Genomic DNA, 18,447 nt, shown 5'->3' with positions numbered 1-18,447 from the left:
GACAGACCTTCACTATTCTGCGAGACTAACGATGAACTACATTATCCCGTGAAGAGACATTCATCTCATAACTAATATCTTTCCATATCGACTGTTTCGTTTACATCGAGAACGATTCATAATATGTGCACAATAGATACAGATGAGAAAATTTGACCGAGTTACGATTTTCGCATGATCTGACTTTCATGCATTTTGCCTCCTAAAACCTGGATATTTTTCATTTATCAATAACACGGTAAGCTTAAAACCGCGGAATGTAGTCGAGATATGAATGTTCGAGATTGCGTAGCTTCAGAACGTTTGCTTCAAATATTATCTCAACAGAGACTCGAAATGAATGATTGTTGATAGAATGATTCAGCTCTGGTTTCACTCGCACTGCGGGTTTGACATTCGACTAGATAGAATCCTAGAATATCTCTCCAAAGTAATATCGGCATAGAACAACTTGCAGAACGACGTTTTTGTCGTCAGTACCCTCACATACTATGTAAAAGCCTGGCCGTAATGCTACCGTCCGAGGCCAATCCGTAATCACTTCAACTAGATAGGTCGCAATAGCATTGACAAACGGCAGTCTAAATCGAGACAGAACTAACCAAACCGGATTGTAGCTCTCATATTGTATAGTTGTGTTATAGAGCTAAAAATACGGCATGCGGCTACACGGCTGCATTGTCAGCTCCTACCATTATATAAAAGAGACAGACCCCCCTATTATATTCCACTAAATGTGTGAGTCTTCACAACGATCATGGTACCGCAGATGGCCGTCTAAATGATAGAAAAGCCGAAAGCCGGACTGCAGGGATTGGCCAGGTCAAACCGAGGCATGTGGAGTAGTTCAGCGACCAAGAAAACGGAAAGGTATCCGAAAGTGGCGCAAAATAGCAGAATATGGTTTGCTGCGACATCGGAGCTCCGAAAATAATCAGGTAAACAACAACAACAGTTGGACGGCCAGAACATTTACGGGACGTCTACTCGTACATGCCATCTTGTTCAAGCTAGCTTTTTCGTAGGCCGGCGGCGACGTATAACAGCATGGTGGCACAAACTGTGTCTGTGATTACTGCTGTTGTCGAGCTCAATCCAGAGCGGCTCGGCCATGTAGGCCCGGCACGAAAAACGGCCCCGTGATTAACTGAAAACGATCCGCTTGCAGAAAGCTCCGGTTAAAAACAATGTGGAGAAAAAAAGCGGCAAAAAGAATGGTGACGATCTTTTTGATTGCGCTAAAAGGCAAAAATGAATTCCAGCTAGAATACTGCATATATAACGTATAAAATACAATACAACACAGAAACGGGGAGAAATAAGAAAGATCGTTTGGTGTCTTTCTGACTTTTGATTACATATCTACAGTACGCAGCAACAATGCAAGTAAGTGACCCATTTACAACTGATGGTATAGCAAGTGTTATACATAAAATAATTGACTGCTTGAATGAGTAGATAAGCAGATATTAGTGCATGAGACCGTTTGTCGAAACTGTGTGTTCACTGAAATGCAAAAATAAAGACGAAGTAAAGAGCACTTTTTTCACACGAGCGAACTAGTGATATTTCGGAAGCTGAAAAAGTTTTCGGAAACCGCCACAGAACAAACGGTCGGATAAGTTCTGCTGATGAATAGATGTGATGATAATAAGTAAATGATTAGAATTCTGTAATATAATCAGTACGTTAGACGTTTCCAATCGTAAGTAGGAAGTCTGTTATAATTATCCGTTTTTGAAGAAAATTTATTTACTGACCTACTGTGTGTTTTTCTTGTTGTACTTAGAAGTCTTTAGTCTTAGAAGTCTTACTAGACCATGCTTACGTGAAGCAATTTTTTCCGCTTGACCTTTGAACAATTGACAACTAAATACGAAAGACAAACGGTGGATTATAGAGCTCTAGCGGCCTGCAGATCTCTATCCAGTATCGATCTGTAACGCACCCGGTCGTTAACAGCATACCAAGTAACTGATATTAACATATTCATGATAATCTTATAATACCAATAAAAATTTACTACCTATACTTAACAAACTTGCAGCGCGCTCTGTACGCTAACAAAATCTGCTATAGACTAAACGTTGGTGGGCGCCTGGGTTACGCAAAGAACACATGCCTACCACAGATTTCTTTCTTAGAGAAAATATTTACCCATGTCTTTCTCACATCACTACTTAATACAGAAGGCACTGCCTAATACATCGCTTCCTGTATTATGGCGCTATACATTCGTTTGGGTGCTCTAGATACAGTGGCTGAGAGCACTGAAGGAAATTTGTTATGAAATAACAGCATCATAATGGTAACTCGCTGATAACCCCTAGTTGTAGTTCTGTGGTAAAGAGATAGTCCTCTTGAATATCAACGAGTTAGAAAAACGCGTTTAGATGTTAAACAAGAAAATATTTCAACTGATAGCAGCCGCATCCTTATCATGGAAATAGCCAACATTGCCTGGTAATTCGCGTTGGAGATCCGTGTTTGAACGAATGTAAACATAATAACAACAAATGTGCTAGTAAAAATATTAAAATACAACAAAACAATTACAGTTAATCCAGGATGCAATTAATGAATAAATAAATCATTTTAGATAGATAAACTATTTTTAAGTATTTTAAATAGATAAACTATTAACACAGATATTTGGATGTGTTGCATATTTTTCAATATAATTTGTGTAACAAGTCTTGGCGTTCGTCTCACCCGTGGAGACGGAGGGTGATTGCCTTACTAACTATGCAACGTTTTATTTATGTACGACTTGATTGTCATTGTGCATGAGAAGATGAGATATTTTTTTTTGAACCGCGCGTTCATGAAGCTAGGCCAAATTTACATTAGAAGAACCATGGGCCTGTGATCAATGATTATTGTGAAGTCTACCGACGACTTATTCTGCACACAGTTCGTATGTTAATTTCGTGCTCTGTTGTGTATGATTGCCAATTGTGTCATAAAGTTAAGTCTCCTATAACTAAAGTAGAGTTCTGTTGTCAAAAGTCCACGTGACATCCGCAGAAATCATAAAAACCTCACATCAATTAATCTTTCTTAAGACTTTGTTCTTTACACGTGTGCTAAAGAATCATAGATAACAAACACTACACCTAACAGTGGCGCATAGCTGAACACGCCAGGTGAGAGGTGTCTAAAGTAACTCACTATTTTAGAGTAAATTTTCACCTACTTATGGATGATCAATACTGTTTATAGGCTTTATCGTATATTGATTCATTATATAGTTACTTAATGGTTCTAAATCCCGGACGGCGTTAGAATATCTAGCCTCATTGCATTAGCAATTAAAATATTTTCAATGCGCATATCTTCAAAATACAATCATTACTAATGCAATGAAATCTGATGTTTAACCTGCTGAAGCTGAATCGATGAATCATCGATCGAGCCTGATGAATCGAAATGACCCCACTCACCGATCTTTTCTGGTTTAAGCCCATTCTGAAGCCATCGATAGTAGCTTACAATGATACGATCGTCGCAGCACATTTCACTACCTGAAAATCATGCTGCAGTTATTCATGCAGTCATATTTATAAAGGATTTTGCCCAACAGAAATTAAGCAGCAGACAAAGGGGCTTTATTGTTTTGAAATGTTTTAGTTCAAAATCCTATTCATATTTATTTTCAAAAATCAAATTTGGAAAAGAAACACTGTTCAAGTACGTATCTATTAAAAAAAATGTCAATTAAACAGAATTTCAAGACCAGGACTTGCTATGGCCCGACAGTAATTCGGTGCAAGTAATAAGTGCGGTAAACCCAGTTCAGTTGCAATTTTATAATTATTATCAAAAATTCTGCCTTACTCAAGACGAGTTACCACTATATAATTTCGTCTTTGCTGATTTTTTTTTATCTCTGGCCAAGTACCTCTACACTTCCGTCACCTGGCTAATTGGTCGTTAAATGATTTCAACAGAAATTTTACATCAACGGTCAGTAGACCAAAAGGTTTTAAGAAAACAATGATAGAAGACGAAGTCTCTCATTCGGCTTTCCTAAATGGTGATTTTATATTAAGCTGTCAAGTAAGAAATCTGGGGACGACGTCTTAACGTCGTTCTTTGACGAGCTCACGTTCTTGCGTATTTCGCGTAAATCGTACTTCTTCATTTCTGCGAATTTTATCGCGCATCAAAGAGCGCGAGTTCGGCTAATTTTTCAATAACCAACAATTTACGGTCTTTCGGTTAATCAAGTAAATAAAGCGCCAATTTGCCAATATCATTGCTTAAAACTTATCTAAATAACTAAGAAACGTCACTATTATTGTAATCGTTATGGGATCAACTTTAAAAATTAACTAAACTTCACGCCTAAACTTACTGTAGTCATTATGCATTGTGTCACGTTAAGGTGGGTACATCCGACGTTGTCGAAAGGATTATGTCGAACGCCGCATCAGATACAACTGGGCATCTTGTTTTTTATCACAAATAAAATTGCGACATTAACACACCAAAAACAAATGTCTTAATCAATAATAAAACTCCTATACTAAACAAAGCTAGATAATTTACTTAATAATTCTATAATAAGAACGGATTCAGTTCCACACTCAGGGCACACCTCGTCGAGCACTAAGTATCGCTCACAATATCCGATTAATATGATCCAAATTAGGAATTAAAAATAATCTGTTACAGGGCATCAAGTCCACTACATACATGCACTCGGCACGCTAATACACACGAATAACACTGTAGAATTAAACGCTTGCTTCGGACAACTATGAGAACAAATTTCTCACAACACAAGTACTTCCACTCGTTCATATAGAAATATAGATATCTTTGATCGACTGACACTTGATAGGATTTTCTAAGCCTCAGCTGTTTCTCTTCCCTAAGACAAAGCAGACGAAGCTTTTGTCAGCGCAATCAATAGTCTCTTCAAGGTTTGGCTGTTTCTATCGGCTCTGAATACAGACAAGCACACGATGACCGTACCTTCAACGCGATTCGCAGTATTAGTTTGCCAGATTCGATTGTGCACGATATCACGCTTATTATTTTAGGTGAACGCTAATGTTCAGCGGAGAATGACCGCAAGAACTACTCGTTCAGCCCCATCACCTGTAACCGACTTCCTTATCCTTTAACAGCAGAAACGTCTGTGTACAGGCATTACATTCTCATCTAAGTTTGGAGCCAGATCCGACGATCTGTATACAAAAGCAGCATTGGTACACGGTATTCAGGTGTTCTGTCGCACACAGCACTAATATCACTTAAAATAACGAATGACTATTGCCCCCACCGGTATCAGTCGACAAGCTATCGTCCAGTTTCATCTGACTTAACTGTGAAAGTTCCATCTTGCTTACGATCACTTCGATGCTTTATATCGTTAAGCCTGTTGCAACTGCTGTCATCTGTAGCTTTGCAAAACGAACAGACGGAGGGATGGACAATCAATGCGCTAGCAGCCAACAGCAGACTGATGGACCCCAGCTGAATGACGATTACGTCCATTTACTACTAAGTTCTTTCGCTCTCCCTCGCTGATCGGAAGCTTTATACGCGCGGACGCCACACTGGACGCTTGGGCTCGCACAGCAACGCCATGTTGCTGACTACAAGCAACAGCGGCTGCAGTCACCTCTTCCGTATAGAACCAGCGAATATCGAGAAGCCCTATGATAGGTAGTTTTCTGGCCACATGACGCCGATTTCGACTGTGGCACCGTTTTGGGTAAGAGCAACTTCGAAGAGCGACCGACGCTCTGGCAAATGGACCCCTGAGCAGGCCAGCTCGAGAAAACTGCCGAAACGATGTCTGCGACGTAATATTATGGTTTAGATTAATGGCAGAACGACCCACAAAACGAGAAGAGACGCAACCGCTCTGAACTCTTTCCCATCAGCTACCATTTGATTCTTGCCCATTTTCTCATGCGAATTAATAGGTCGATTTATCTAAACAGATGAAATTAGTGACGGAATGCGCGCCGGTAGAGGAACATTGAAACATATTATAGATTAATCAGTTAGAAATTGAAACTAATAACTAGCTGACCGATTTTGTGCCACAGCTTTGATAATAGCCAGCACACTGATTTATTTAGGCTTATTCTCTATGTTTACATAAGAATACGCTTCATTGTCGTCATCAAGAACATTTTACGAATGATCGTACAGATCAAAAATTCACTCCAGATATAAAACCGATTTGCGCTCCTATCATGTGTTTTATCAACAAACACCCGCTTACGTTAGATCAAATTCTTCAAGCACACCATATTCCTGATATTTAATACCAGAGTCTGCATGTCCTCAATAGAAAAGCTTCGGAAACCGTTTTAAAGTGGGTGCCAAATGCATTGTTCAGACAGGCGCATAGCACCTGTGTATGCAAGCCTGTCGGCACGAAGTACCATAACGTGAGGTTTTACACCTGTGTAAGTTTTGAAAGGTTTTAACCTCCTCTATTCTTAAGTACCTAGATTGCCTCATGGCTTTCGACTGTGGAACTCTTGGACACCGTTAGTGAAACGTTGTAGAGCCTTAAAAGCATAGACAAGCCTTATCCATACTGTAAAACACCAGCTGCGATTTAGGCTTGCAAGCAAAAATCATCTGACATGTTCATGATTACCGCGATAGTTTTGCCCGATCTTAGTTATCAATAGTAACTGTAATAGAGCATTTTCCTGCTATAAAACAATTTAAGGTACCTGAATCCGATGCCATAATTAGGCCAGCATGTTATTCCCTGGTAGCCATTTCACGCATATATTCAATTGCTGGTTAATCCATACCAGATCATAGACAGGGTCAGCTTTTTGTGTGATAATAGATTTATTTCGCCATAATACTCTGTAACTAGAACGGAAACTGCCTCGTAATTAATAGAACTAAAGTAATCTACAACTTATTAGACACATTCTAAGTTCACTTTTAAGCAACTGAAATCGTGGTATCGCGATGAAGTGTTTGCCTGCTGATCGCAAAGACCCAGGAGTGACCCAGGTTCAGACAAGTGCGTAAGCACATAATGTTACTCTCTAATAAAAATCCGATTAGTAACATCTATATAGTCATTATCTTTTCATCTACTCGGTCCCTCCAGATATTGCTCGTATTGAACTTTCTAATTCAATAGGTCCTTGAAACAATGATAATTACTAAGTCAACAATGGAAACTGTTTTTATTTTTTTTGGAGGCGTGAACACCCAAAAGGAACCGACCTGTGCCGTTCATAATTTTACTTGTAGCGGAAACGCAGCTCAGAACGGATTAATCGTTTGAGGACAAGCACTCCATTCGCTTGGTATTGCACTAACCCAGAAGTTATGTAAAGATCAACCAGCTAATGTTGATTACTATAAGGAAACCAATGATAAATTACACAAGCGTAAAGTCCTCCTGTGTAAGAGATTAGCGAAGGCAAGAGTGAAAAGTAGAACTTGATGAAAAATCGATGCAATCGCCAACTCACGAAAACGAAATAATTTGTGCGATGGCTTTTTTAATTCGTTTAAGCACACATGTATGAAATAGAATTGGCAGTAATGATGGCGGAAAGTTTCGCTACTCTATTGTTCTGGGTTTATAGAAAACAGGCAGCCAATAAGCATTTGCTCCAATCAATACGAAAAATAAACGTAGTCGATTTCTATTTAAAAATCTTCTAGTCAAGTTGAGGTAAATGATGTCTGATTTATTTAAAAAAAAGCTGCACTCAGTGACAGGTTTGATTTTGGTTTAAAATATTCAACTGCTCAATAACTAATAAGAAAAATTATTACTGCTTATACGATCTTTGCAACGCATAGCTAAGTTAGCACTTTTTTTATAGGCTAGGTTTCGGAATAACAAAACAATGAAAAAACACTCGCTACCATTTCTTTTTTGTTACCAGTGCTTTTGTTTCATACTTGAATTAGCTTGTACATAAGTCAAATAAACTAGCAATCCATTATTCTACCTATTTAATTTCGCAAATGTATCACCCTGTTAATAAAGATATTACAGAAGGTAAACTACTGCAAACAACTTATATAGATTAACCCGCTTATGAGTACGGTCTATGCAAGTAAGTGCATATATGAGAGAATTGCGCAAAACGAGAAATGTGCCTTACATTTTTTATGTGTCACTGTAACTATATATATATATGTATGTATATATATATATATATATCTACATACATATTTTTGAAATTTTTTTAAAATTAATAATACTATAATTATTAATAATACTGATATAATAATAATTAATAATACTATAATTAAAACACGGCTATCCGTGAAATGCAATGATACAAAACATGTTCAGTCGCGTTTATTTTTCACGGTCCATGTAAATACACAAAAACACAAGATAAATTTATGAAAATGTGAAACGTTCGTTATTTCTACGAAAACCAACACTTTTATCAAATCTAGATCCATAAAGGGCAATTGCATACTAGAGCTCACATCCATCAATCTTTTGGATGATTTGATTTTTTTTATCCACTAATTGTTCGGGCCTTATAGAAGTCTAATGACAAATGGCACTCCTACATGTACTTGAAAGAACATGTTTGTTTCAATCTATCGCTTATATAAACTAGCGAATCCCTCATTAGTATAGCGGATAGAGCGCGTAGTTTTTTCAATAAGCACTGGCATGATAGCATGTGCTTTATTTATTAGCACCGAGTATACGAGTTTGAAACGAGAGCATCTGGCGGGATATACGTCCCGCATTTAGACTCGAACCTATGCGGACGGTAGGTATATTTAATATTATAAGCAAAAGTCTCAAACAACATTACATGAATTCAAGATACCTGATCTCAGCGTGGATTATAAACAATAACAAAATAAGTAAGTGACTAAATTAAACTTCTTTGGGGCAAACGGATTTAATTTAGAGAGAGAGAGAGAGAGAGAGACGCACCTGAATATTTAGTACAACAACTAACATTAAAGCATTAAGATTACATGTCAACATTGAGGCAAGGTTACCCGTGTAACGGACAGTTGTAACAGTTGAGTGTCCCAGTGATATCTTTTTGTTGACCGAATATAGAATCGATGTACGTTTATCTTTTAACAACTGTCTTAATGAAGTCCGATCGTTATTTGCGCCTGTCGAGCGTCTTACCTAACATAACACCTAGTGAGCAAATAGCTCAAGGCAGAACTTGAAGATAAAACGTTCCATAGTTGAATGAGCGCCACTGATCACTGTCACCTGGAATCGGATTCTTTCGAAGTCACTGTCTTCTTATGCAACGATAAGCGTTTCTGATAGCATGCCATCTAAGCAAGTGTAAATGAAACCTCCTTACATCGAAAACAATTACCAGATCAGTCACTAGAGCCACTTCCTAATTGGTGACATTTATCAGGACAAGTCCGTCGACATGAAAACGTTGGATATTCGCTCACAGTCCGGTTCAGCTTCACGACTATCTTTCCCACCCGTCTTTACCACAACCGCAGAACACAAGTGCATATAGACGTTAGCAGAAGACAGTAGGATGTTGGCTAATGCGGCTGGGTGCGCGAAGAGTGCGCGAGTTGGGTTATATCTGAAAGCTGAGGGAAAGCGTGTCTCAGTTTGTTAATGAAACTTACCCTTAACTTTCCGTGGGATTTAAATGTATGTAACGATCAAATGTGTCTTCAGTGTTGATAATGGCAAACATTTGGTGAGATCATAGAGGTTCTTAGATTTAAATTTTTCTGCTTTAACTTGGTTATGCAATTATCGTTCTCTCGGGTTAGCCAACGAAGGTCCGCAACTGTTTGATGCAATGAAGACTACTAGAAAAAAACTTTAGAAACGAATTACTTTTATTTATTAGATAACAAGATAATTTTGGTGGCAATTGTTGAACATCGATGGATTACATAATATCGATTAGAGTGAGAAAACAGTCGAAGTGCATGAAAAACATTGATATTCCCTATAGGAGTAAAATAGAAACGTTTCTGTATGCTACAGAAACTATTGTTATAACGTGCCGCGACCCAGTAGTTGCTGGTTGATCAAATATAGGCAGATCATGCGATTAAAATATGTCCTCTTTGTACGGAATGATTCCTTAAACAGAACAGCATTCGGGTAAATTAAATGTATAAATAAATTCCTTAAATAACTAACATAGGGTACTAGCAATTACTTTATGGCTTCATATATCGTTGCTGCGAACTGTTTATGTTAATCTTCCACCTGAGTAGCCTCTCCAAGAGAACTTGTCGAAATAGGCTTGAATAGATTTGATGATAATAAATGTACGAAGACAACGACCCTTTCTAATGGGTTTTTATAGCGTCACAAACACGGCTCAGCACTTCACATAGCGCAAGCATCAGGCACCGGCCATCAGCTCGAAAAAAAAAAACATGTACAGAACATTGTCTGTTGCTGGTCATTTGTTGGTCATCAACCAATTTCAGTCCAAACGACAAACGCGCCAATTCTCCCCATGGAGACGACGAGGCCCACGACAGCGTTACAGTGGTCTTATCTTGCTAACAGTAAGCTGTGATTATCTGTACATTTCTACATCTAATACTACATACAATAATAGTACATTTCTGCCTAACGGCTTCACAGGCTCATTGGAATGATCTGTCGAGCTTATTGCCGTCTGGTGATTTTCATAATATCTAAAGCCATATTATAATAGGATTAGACGCCGTTGTCAAAGCAGCTTGGGTAAACCGATGGTTTTCAGTGCCGCGTATGATGTATGCAGGTAACGAAGTGCGTAAACGTGTAACAATAGCATAACTAGTCTCGACTTATTTTACAATTAACACATCTAAAATAGTATGAAGAAAAAATACAGTACATAATGGATTATCACACCCAGTGACCAACAGATCTTTGCTCTACGATGGTGTGTGTGCTATGAAAGCCTGTGATCGTGTACTAATACTTAGCGAAAACCTGAAAGGTAGGGTGGTTGATAGAGGTTTTTTAAATGGAGCCAACTAAATCCACAGTTGTATTAATATGAAAATATCACACTGAACTTATTAGTCCACACGCCGGTTTCAGTTAGTTTTCTGATTCAATGGTTGGTACCTTCAATGTAATGACTTAAAATTACTAACGATCCAAATGTACAGCAAAGACAGGCATCAATTTTAGGCATGAGTGATCTTTTATGACTGAATAACAATTGCAACTGAAAAAACAATCGAGGAGTGGGAAAAAAAAAGGCGCAAGTCACGCTACCAGCATATAATACGTGTTCACTTTAGTTATCTGTCAGATGCTAGTTAAGCCTCCATAGGGCTCTATGCTTACAGCGCTTTGCTCCAATTGACTAAATGACACCGCGTTATTTTGCGCACAGTGAGGTGCCTATTTGAAATAGGTTTGATCAGTAATATCTCATAATACAATAAAATGAGAAAATTACACCTATTATATGAATCTGCTAGATAAAAGAACCTATGTAAGCCTATAATTACCAGCCTCAAACTTCCCTGAACCTCGATCTTTTAGTGGAAAGATACTACTAGCCTGCCATGTCCATGGCCAGAGATCGATCGATATCCGACCAACGCCATTTTACTGACCACGTCCTGACCCAAAAATTATATTCGTTGCAGCTAGCGCGCACGATACTCTCGGCCGTACAGCTATAAGCTACTGTAATTAATATACGGTACCACAAAATGAATAGAGTGTACGTAAATACACGGAGTATATAGATAGAAACAAAACTCGTATTCCATAGTCATCATAGAGTGTTTGTAAAGGAGCATTTAACATCGTTTCATTATGAATAACAATAAACATAATCTAAACGTTATTCACTTCAGGCAAAAACCTTAGTTATTCAATAACGGAATAATTTAGAAATAGTTCGTACATACGAGTGAATAGCTACTGCAGCGCACCCTTGATTCTTTTATTATTGATGATTTAAAATAGGTACGGAAAAATTTGAAGCTGAACTTTGATCCTACATCAGCTTCGCTGAATGTTCTTTACTGCCATTTGTTGGTGTGTACGAACCCAACCAGAATATATTAACGAAATTTTTGAGTTTCAGTAAATTGTATAAATGCATGAAAATAATGTTCTTTCTCATTCAGAGTTCATATCTATTGAATGTTGTTGGTTTATATGTGAAACGTATGGTGAAAGGGAAATCCGCGGCACTGAAAACAGACCTGACCCGTGCAGATAATCAGACCATTTACTGAGTTATTTGAAAAATTTATTTCTATAATTCAAGTGTCAATTTGACTGTGGCAAAACGGAGTTTCCCATATTGTATATTACCTGTAAGTATAGGAATACTCAGCTACCTTCTTGAGCGTATGTGAGAAACATCTCAGTCTAAAGATCCTATTCCCTGGAGTAGGGAATCCACAGTCAAAACGATTGACACCCTTCGGTGCTTACTGTCTTTCGAACATGAAGAACGATTTTAAAATAATCTGTCAGAAAAAAGTTTTTGCCTCGGGTGAGGATCGAACTCACGACCTTCAGATTATGAGACTGACGCGCTGCCTACTGCGCTACCGAAGCTTGGGTGAGGGGCTTCTATTATTGCCCAAACAACTGATTCAATAAGCGAGCTATACAGCTCTCAGGGCGGCCATCATCGTCGTCTTTAAACCGAGCTATGTTTGGTAAAATGGTGATAATAATAAGCACCGGATTGATAAAGCTTGAATAACTACAAAAATACATAATTTTACTATTCCTAATTGCAACTATCGTAGAGCTTAATCGATACGAATAAAATATTAATTCTGTAATATACTTACATTTAATGTTAAAAGTACCAGTGATCTAGCTTAGGTGCACGTTAATAAAATGTAGGCATTCTTATAACTGATACAACGATTTCATTCGATCCGCAAGATGTTGGAATCAAGTATTTGAGAGTATCTTATAGACGATTATTGTGAGTAAGTGAAATAACACTGTAAACTCTGAATAGGATTGAAAAAAAATAATTTTTTGGCGATTATATATATATTTTTTTTTGTTATGTTTCGACGATAACATAAGTAAAAAAACTAAAAGTCTGAGATATTGATCCTTTATTCGCATTGTGGAGTATCACTATTGTACTTATTCACAACGATGTATCTCGATTGCGCTTTATACATTAAAGTTTATCGTAAATCATTTTTCGTGTTCTATCACCAAGTCATAAAATAAAGTATCGATTTGTTCAGATCAGCGTAATTATCGAACGCCATCGGTCTGGCTATCACTCAAAGCATGTGAATATCTTTCCTTTAGTCTAAAATAGAGACAACCCAACAGTAAAGGTATACAATTAATGAACGATATTTTACCAAATGTCGGACCATCTGGCATTTCGATAATATCAATACTTTTTTCGATCAAATTGGTTCTGGTACTGGTTGAAACCAGGACTAGCGTTATCGTAACTAACCGGAATACACCATTAGTTATATAGAAAAAATGAAATATAGCCTGCCGCTTTTTTTATACCCTAATGTTATACCCTTACTATACACGTAGGACACTTCGCTTACCTATTGTTTTAAGAAGTTTAATTTGGAAGTTTTAGTTATGCTATATGCCGCGGGAATCAATTTGCTTTTGAAAGGTTTGATAAAATGCTCGGTTATAACTCTAAGTAACGATGATTTGATTATAATTAGTGATAGCTTTATTATTGATGTAAAGCAATTAAAGTCTATCTTTTTTTTTGTAAATATCTATAATGAATCACGAAAATTCACGTCATAAAACGTTACAAGTAATGTTGTGGAACGTCGATTATGTCTACACTAACAGCAGTTAAGGTGGCTGTTCGACATTCAACATTGACGGAAATTTCTTTTTTTCTCTATGCTGCAATCGAAATTTTGCTTCAATACGATATCGACTAATTAAAGCACATCTGTAATAAGTTAAAAGAAAAGTCATGGTTTTTAATGAAAACATTACTATATATGGCGAAGTTGATAAATTACACAAACTTGCGGCATTTCATCAAGCCAGGCATCCTATTACTGACAGATAGCGTAAATCATTCTTAAAATTTCGTATTTTTTGTTGGAAAGTTACGAACAGCTCCTCGACGTCTCAAGCTTTTCAATTACTGCATGATTTAAAGCCTTTATAATATCCAGTTCTAAAACTACTCATACTTTTAGAGAACATTGTTTCTCTAGGATCTCAGCACTTCAGCTTTGTGTGCCACGAACTAAGTGAAACTAAGACAGAAACAATTATCATTACAAAGAGGCGGTTCGGGACGAATCGGGTAAGTTATAAGGTCTGGCCTCCGCTTCTTACTTCCCACGCGAGCCGATTGCGGTGGAAATGGCTTCTAATGGTTTCATGGATAAACGCTGGATGAAGATTTGCTGATTCAGGGGGATGGGAGGACTAACTATATTGGGAAGAATGTTCTTGCTATCTTAAATGTGAACATGAAGACATGAATACTGTTAGATAACTTGAGAACAAACTGTGCAGCATGTATGTCCCGATATGCCATAAAAAAACGTCCCATACTGCATACGCTTAATTGACGTTAGTGTAATGCAGATATTTATCTCCAATGACGCTTGGACAGCTTAACAGGCAAACTTAGCTCTTTTGTAGCAGCACCGCAACAAAGATAAGGTCAACTTATTTTTTCGTTTATGTGGCGCATCACTCGTTAATAAACCGTTCATAATACAACGTTGTTGTCGACTCTTCAAAGGCAAAGTCGATGCTACGGCTTAGACAGTTGGTTAAACATATTCAACTTAAAATATTGGTATATCCATACCAGGTACGCGATGACATTACCGTCACCAAAACAAAATTCTCTCTCTCTCTCTCTCCCTCCCTCCCTCCCTCCCCCTCTCTCTCTCTCTCTCTCTCTCTCTCTATATATATATATATATATATATATATATATATATATAAGACAAAGAGAGAGCAGACGATACAAGTAAGACGACGAATCAAATGGCTCCCTATTATAAACACTTGATAAATACACATGAGGTCTCGGTTACAATACTGTGCTTTTGCTTATCGATTAACAATCAGCGTGCGAAACAGGGGTATAATTACTCGATGTCATTACGGCTACGTTGTCAATGTGCACATTTTCGGCACCTAATAAAGGTAAAACAGGATCAAAGACAAATATGGCGAGCGTCGTAAGATTAATTCGATGCCCAATTAACTTGATGAAGAATGATAATATAAAAGGTGTATTATAAATCATCATATTGTAAACTGGTCCACTAAATGTGACTTACCCACCTTTATTTTTAGAACCTCATATTGTGAAGTCCATGAACAAATGATACTCTACGGTATAGTAGCGGGTATTGTAGACAGGTGTGGCCAGCTATGCGACGACTATGGACAGATGTTTTTAGTGCCACGTGCATTTTCTAAATTGTTGTAAATACTTTCTCAACCATAAAAATGACCCTCACCTTAGCTGTACAACCTAAAACAGCTTTTTGTGACCTAAACAATTTCAGTGACATTTAATGCTGTATTGTTGAAAATCCAACATCGTGTTTCAAGCAAAAAACGACAAGACTGCATTTTTTTGCTACGTAAAATCAACCTCATTTATGACCTTACGAAAGCTAAAGAACTCGCTTGCCTTTACTAAGGAATATATATACATATATATAACATAGAATATTACTAAAAAACAACGCTGAGGAAAATCACAGGTATTCATTAACTTTATCAAACGATATACACTTGCTTGAAGTGAATGCGACGAGCCAGCTGCTCATAGTAACTAACCTAAAGTAACTAATTATAACGACAGTTATGAGAACTGGATATTCTGTCAGCAAATACAAACTGATCAATAATAAAGTTGTTGTGACTCCAGAACAAAGAAAGTGAGACATTAAATTCACGGACGAACTCAATAGAGTGCCCATAGGTAAGCACTTCACATCGCGAGGATAGTCCAGCAATGTAGTAGCAACATGTTTATATCCTAAGCCTAATGACATATAGTATCTGCTTGTGAGGTGATTTAGATTTGAAATATTGCGTACACACATTTCGTTTCGTCGTCTGATACAATACAGAATCTGAAGTAAAGCTCTAAATATTTGATCGTACATCAGCGCTCGTTTTACATATCTTATATATATATATATATTTTCAAATATGTCGTCAAGCGCCATAAGACAACATTAAGCGTTTATCTGCGAATTTTTAGCGCCATATACAGGACAGACGCGCAGCTTTGTTTATTATCGACAACCGACTCAATGGAAGTAAACAGTTTTAACGGCTAGCGCCATCTGTCAATACGGAAGCTCAACACGAAGTATTCAATGATATCTGTGAACGGTATCTGTGTAGGCGTACTCGGTATTATTTATTAGAAGACATGCTTGAATTTGTATGTTTCAATGGGTATTGCCCACTGACTCAGGTGGCCATCAAAGTCGTCTGTATATATGTCAAATATACGGCATCATCGTTACATTGGGATTTGGATGCTTCGTGATTTCACATTTACTTTATGTTTCGCGGATACTACTAATGTCAAGTTTCTAAGGTTTTATGTTGAATGAAGGTTAAACAGCTTATCGATGAGGCATCCTTTACTATCAGATATAACAGGTCTGTGAAGGTAGCCAGAGCACAAGGAAGCTCTTCTTCGTAAACGTCCTCGATCCTAAAAGATGATATAACTTTCATATAAGAAAAAATAGCATCGTAATTTATTACACCTCGATCTACTGCAGTGGCCTGAAATTCGTCACTAGCGCCATTACGACCTTGGGTTTAGTTGAAACATTTTTTTATTCCGTTGTCCGACACAAGCGTACTATCCAATATAGTTGTCCAAGTGAATCTGGTAAAGGTACGTGCAACAGCAAAGCTGATTCGTATCCGGTATATGTAGATACCGCAATTGAACAGTACGTAAATGTAGCTTATTTGCCAATACCCTATTAGGACCAAACCTAAACCTTCGAGCAGCACTGAATCAGACGTTAAACGTAAATTTGTAGCACGATGGGAATGGATCTTGTCTAGTCGGGGAATTTCCATTGACTGGTAAAATCATGTCTCTTAGTGCTGCGCATCGTCCTTCGAAATTATGCCGTTCTTTGCTGGACACAATTTGATTTGGCTAGATTTAAAATATGTGGTGGCCAGTAACCTTACTTAACCCATTCGATTGTAATTGGTGGCCTCAGATATAACTTATTCTCATTACCTTAATCGTTACTTTGTATAGCTACGGTGACATAAACCTAACCTAACGTGCCTAATGATCTTTAAGATACAGGATTGACAGGGATAAATATTTAGGTGCCGCCTTGCCAAGTGCCTGATATAGATCGGTCTTTAAATTGAAGAAAGTTACTTTTGGTGAGTAAATAGTTTCAGTATAAATTATCTTGCAAATCTAAATGGCATATTTTGGTATTATGTGGGAGTTTTCATCATTACGTGGTATACCTACGGTGCACCTCCGCCTAACTCATTAATATGTTCGATGACACACACAAAAAGACCTTAGCTCCTTCTTAACAAAAGCCTAATTTTGATTTGTTTTCTGTTTGTTAGGAGCAGCTTTTGATCACATGTTCTACAGCGCGAGTATAGAGCAGCTTAAGAGCTACTAGTCGTTCATCAGAGGCATATTTTTTTAATCAATTTCCGATGTACGTGACAACGAACTTGCCAACCGATGCTGGTTATCTTAAGGTATGAGATTTCTAAATGGTATTTTCATATCTCTATTAGAGACAGAGGCGATTTGATAACGATACGATTGAACTTGTTTTCTGGCTGACGAATAAAGTGCATTGTGAACAGTGTTTGTATATGTCTGTAGATATCACTTTACTAAGTATCAGTAGATATAAATTGCATTTTTATAAATACCTGCTATATTGGCCTTTTGCATTTTTTCCAACTCACAGTTAAAGGAAGTTTTTGAGGAAAAAACGAGACAACCGTTATTTCAGTACGCAAAAAGTGATAGGAAAAATGGCTATACAAATTGACAAATCTTGAGATTTGCTTTTTGTGCATTATTGCTATTATTATGTATATGTTAACCAGGGAAACATAAAGAGACTCTTTTCAAATCTTATGTTAGGGCTATTATTTCCAAATTTACCAGTTCATATATACATATATATATATATATGAGATGAACTTTTCAGAGTGAAGTACTGCAGTTCTGAAGAAGCCGATTGATCCCTGCAATAATATTATTCGTGCCCATTAAAATTTCCTTAACCTCAGACTGAGGAAGTTATCTGATTATGTCTCTCATCAAATTAAAGTACGGCCCTTTAAGTTTAGCCAGACATGCCAATTTTTATTTTTTTTAACTTATGGTATTGGTATTGTTTCAGGGGACATGTTTTCGTTATGCACCTGATACTGTGAGCAGAGCACGGATTTATTACATCAAACGCATCATTGTATTACCGAAATAAAATGTACCAGCCATA

General features: G+C 37.4%; 1 protein-coding gene, 1 long non-coding RNA gene and 1 other non-coding gene across 12 annotated transcripts in view; 1 reads left to right on the top strand and 2 right to left on the bottom strand.

Moving 5' to 3' along the window:
* The window catches only part of LOC111272288 (chitotriosidase-1), a 16,938-nt gene extending 7,448 nt beyond the window's left edge, over positions 1 to 9,490 (bottom strand). The window contains exons 1-3 of one of the 7 annotated variants that reach the window (XM_022853655.2): positions 9,315 to 9,490; positions 9,128 to 9,217; positions 3,444 to 3,524 (exon numbers count right to left, since the gene is read on the bottom strand). In XM_022853655.2, coding sequence (XP_022709390.1) covers positions 3,444 to 3,524; positions 9,128 to 9,134 — 88 coding nt within the window. In that variant the 5' untranslated portion in view covers positions 9,135 to 9,217; positions 9,315 to 9,490. The other 6 variants (XM_022853656.2, XM_022853653.2, XM_022853658.2 and 3 more) reach the window with 6 other exon arrangements.
* The window catches only part of LOC111272292 (uncharacterized), a 22,280-nt gene extending 3,833 nt beyond the window's left edge, over positions 1 to 18,447 (top strand). Inside the window, exons 2-5 of one of the 4 annotated variants that reach the window (XR_015315681.1) lie at positions 770 to 1,386; positions 17,262 to 17,350; positions 17,549 to 17,689; positions 18,349 to 18,447. This is a non-coding gene — a long non-coding RNA (uncharacterized LOC111272292). Of the gene's footprint in view, positions 1 to 456; positions 1,387 to 17,261; positions 17,351 to 17,548; positions 17,690 to 18,348 lie in introns of those variants that run through there. The other 3 variants (XR_002687440.2, XR_015315682.1, XR_002687438.2) reach the window with 3 other exon arrangements.
* On the bottom strand, positions 12,451 to 12,523 carry TRNAM-CAU (transfer RNA methionine (anticodon CAU)). Its single transcript has one exon. It is a non-coding gene; the product is annotated as a tRNA-Met (tRNA).

The sequence above is a fragment of the Varroa jacobsoni genome, unplaced genomic scaffold (assembly GCF_002532875.2).
Source record: "Varroa jacobsoni isolate VJ856 unplaced genomic scaffold, vjacob_1.0 contig01943, whole genome shotgun sequence".
NCBI lineage: Eukaryota > Metazoa > Arthropoda > Arachnida > Mesostigmata > Varroidae > Varroa > Varroa jacobsoni.
Note: the sequence above shows the minus strand (reverse complement) of the source record. Positions and strands in the feature narration are given on the sequence as shown.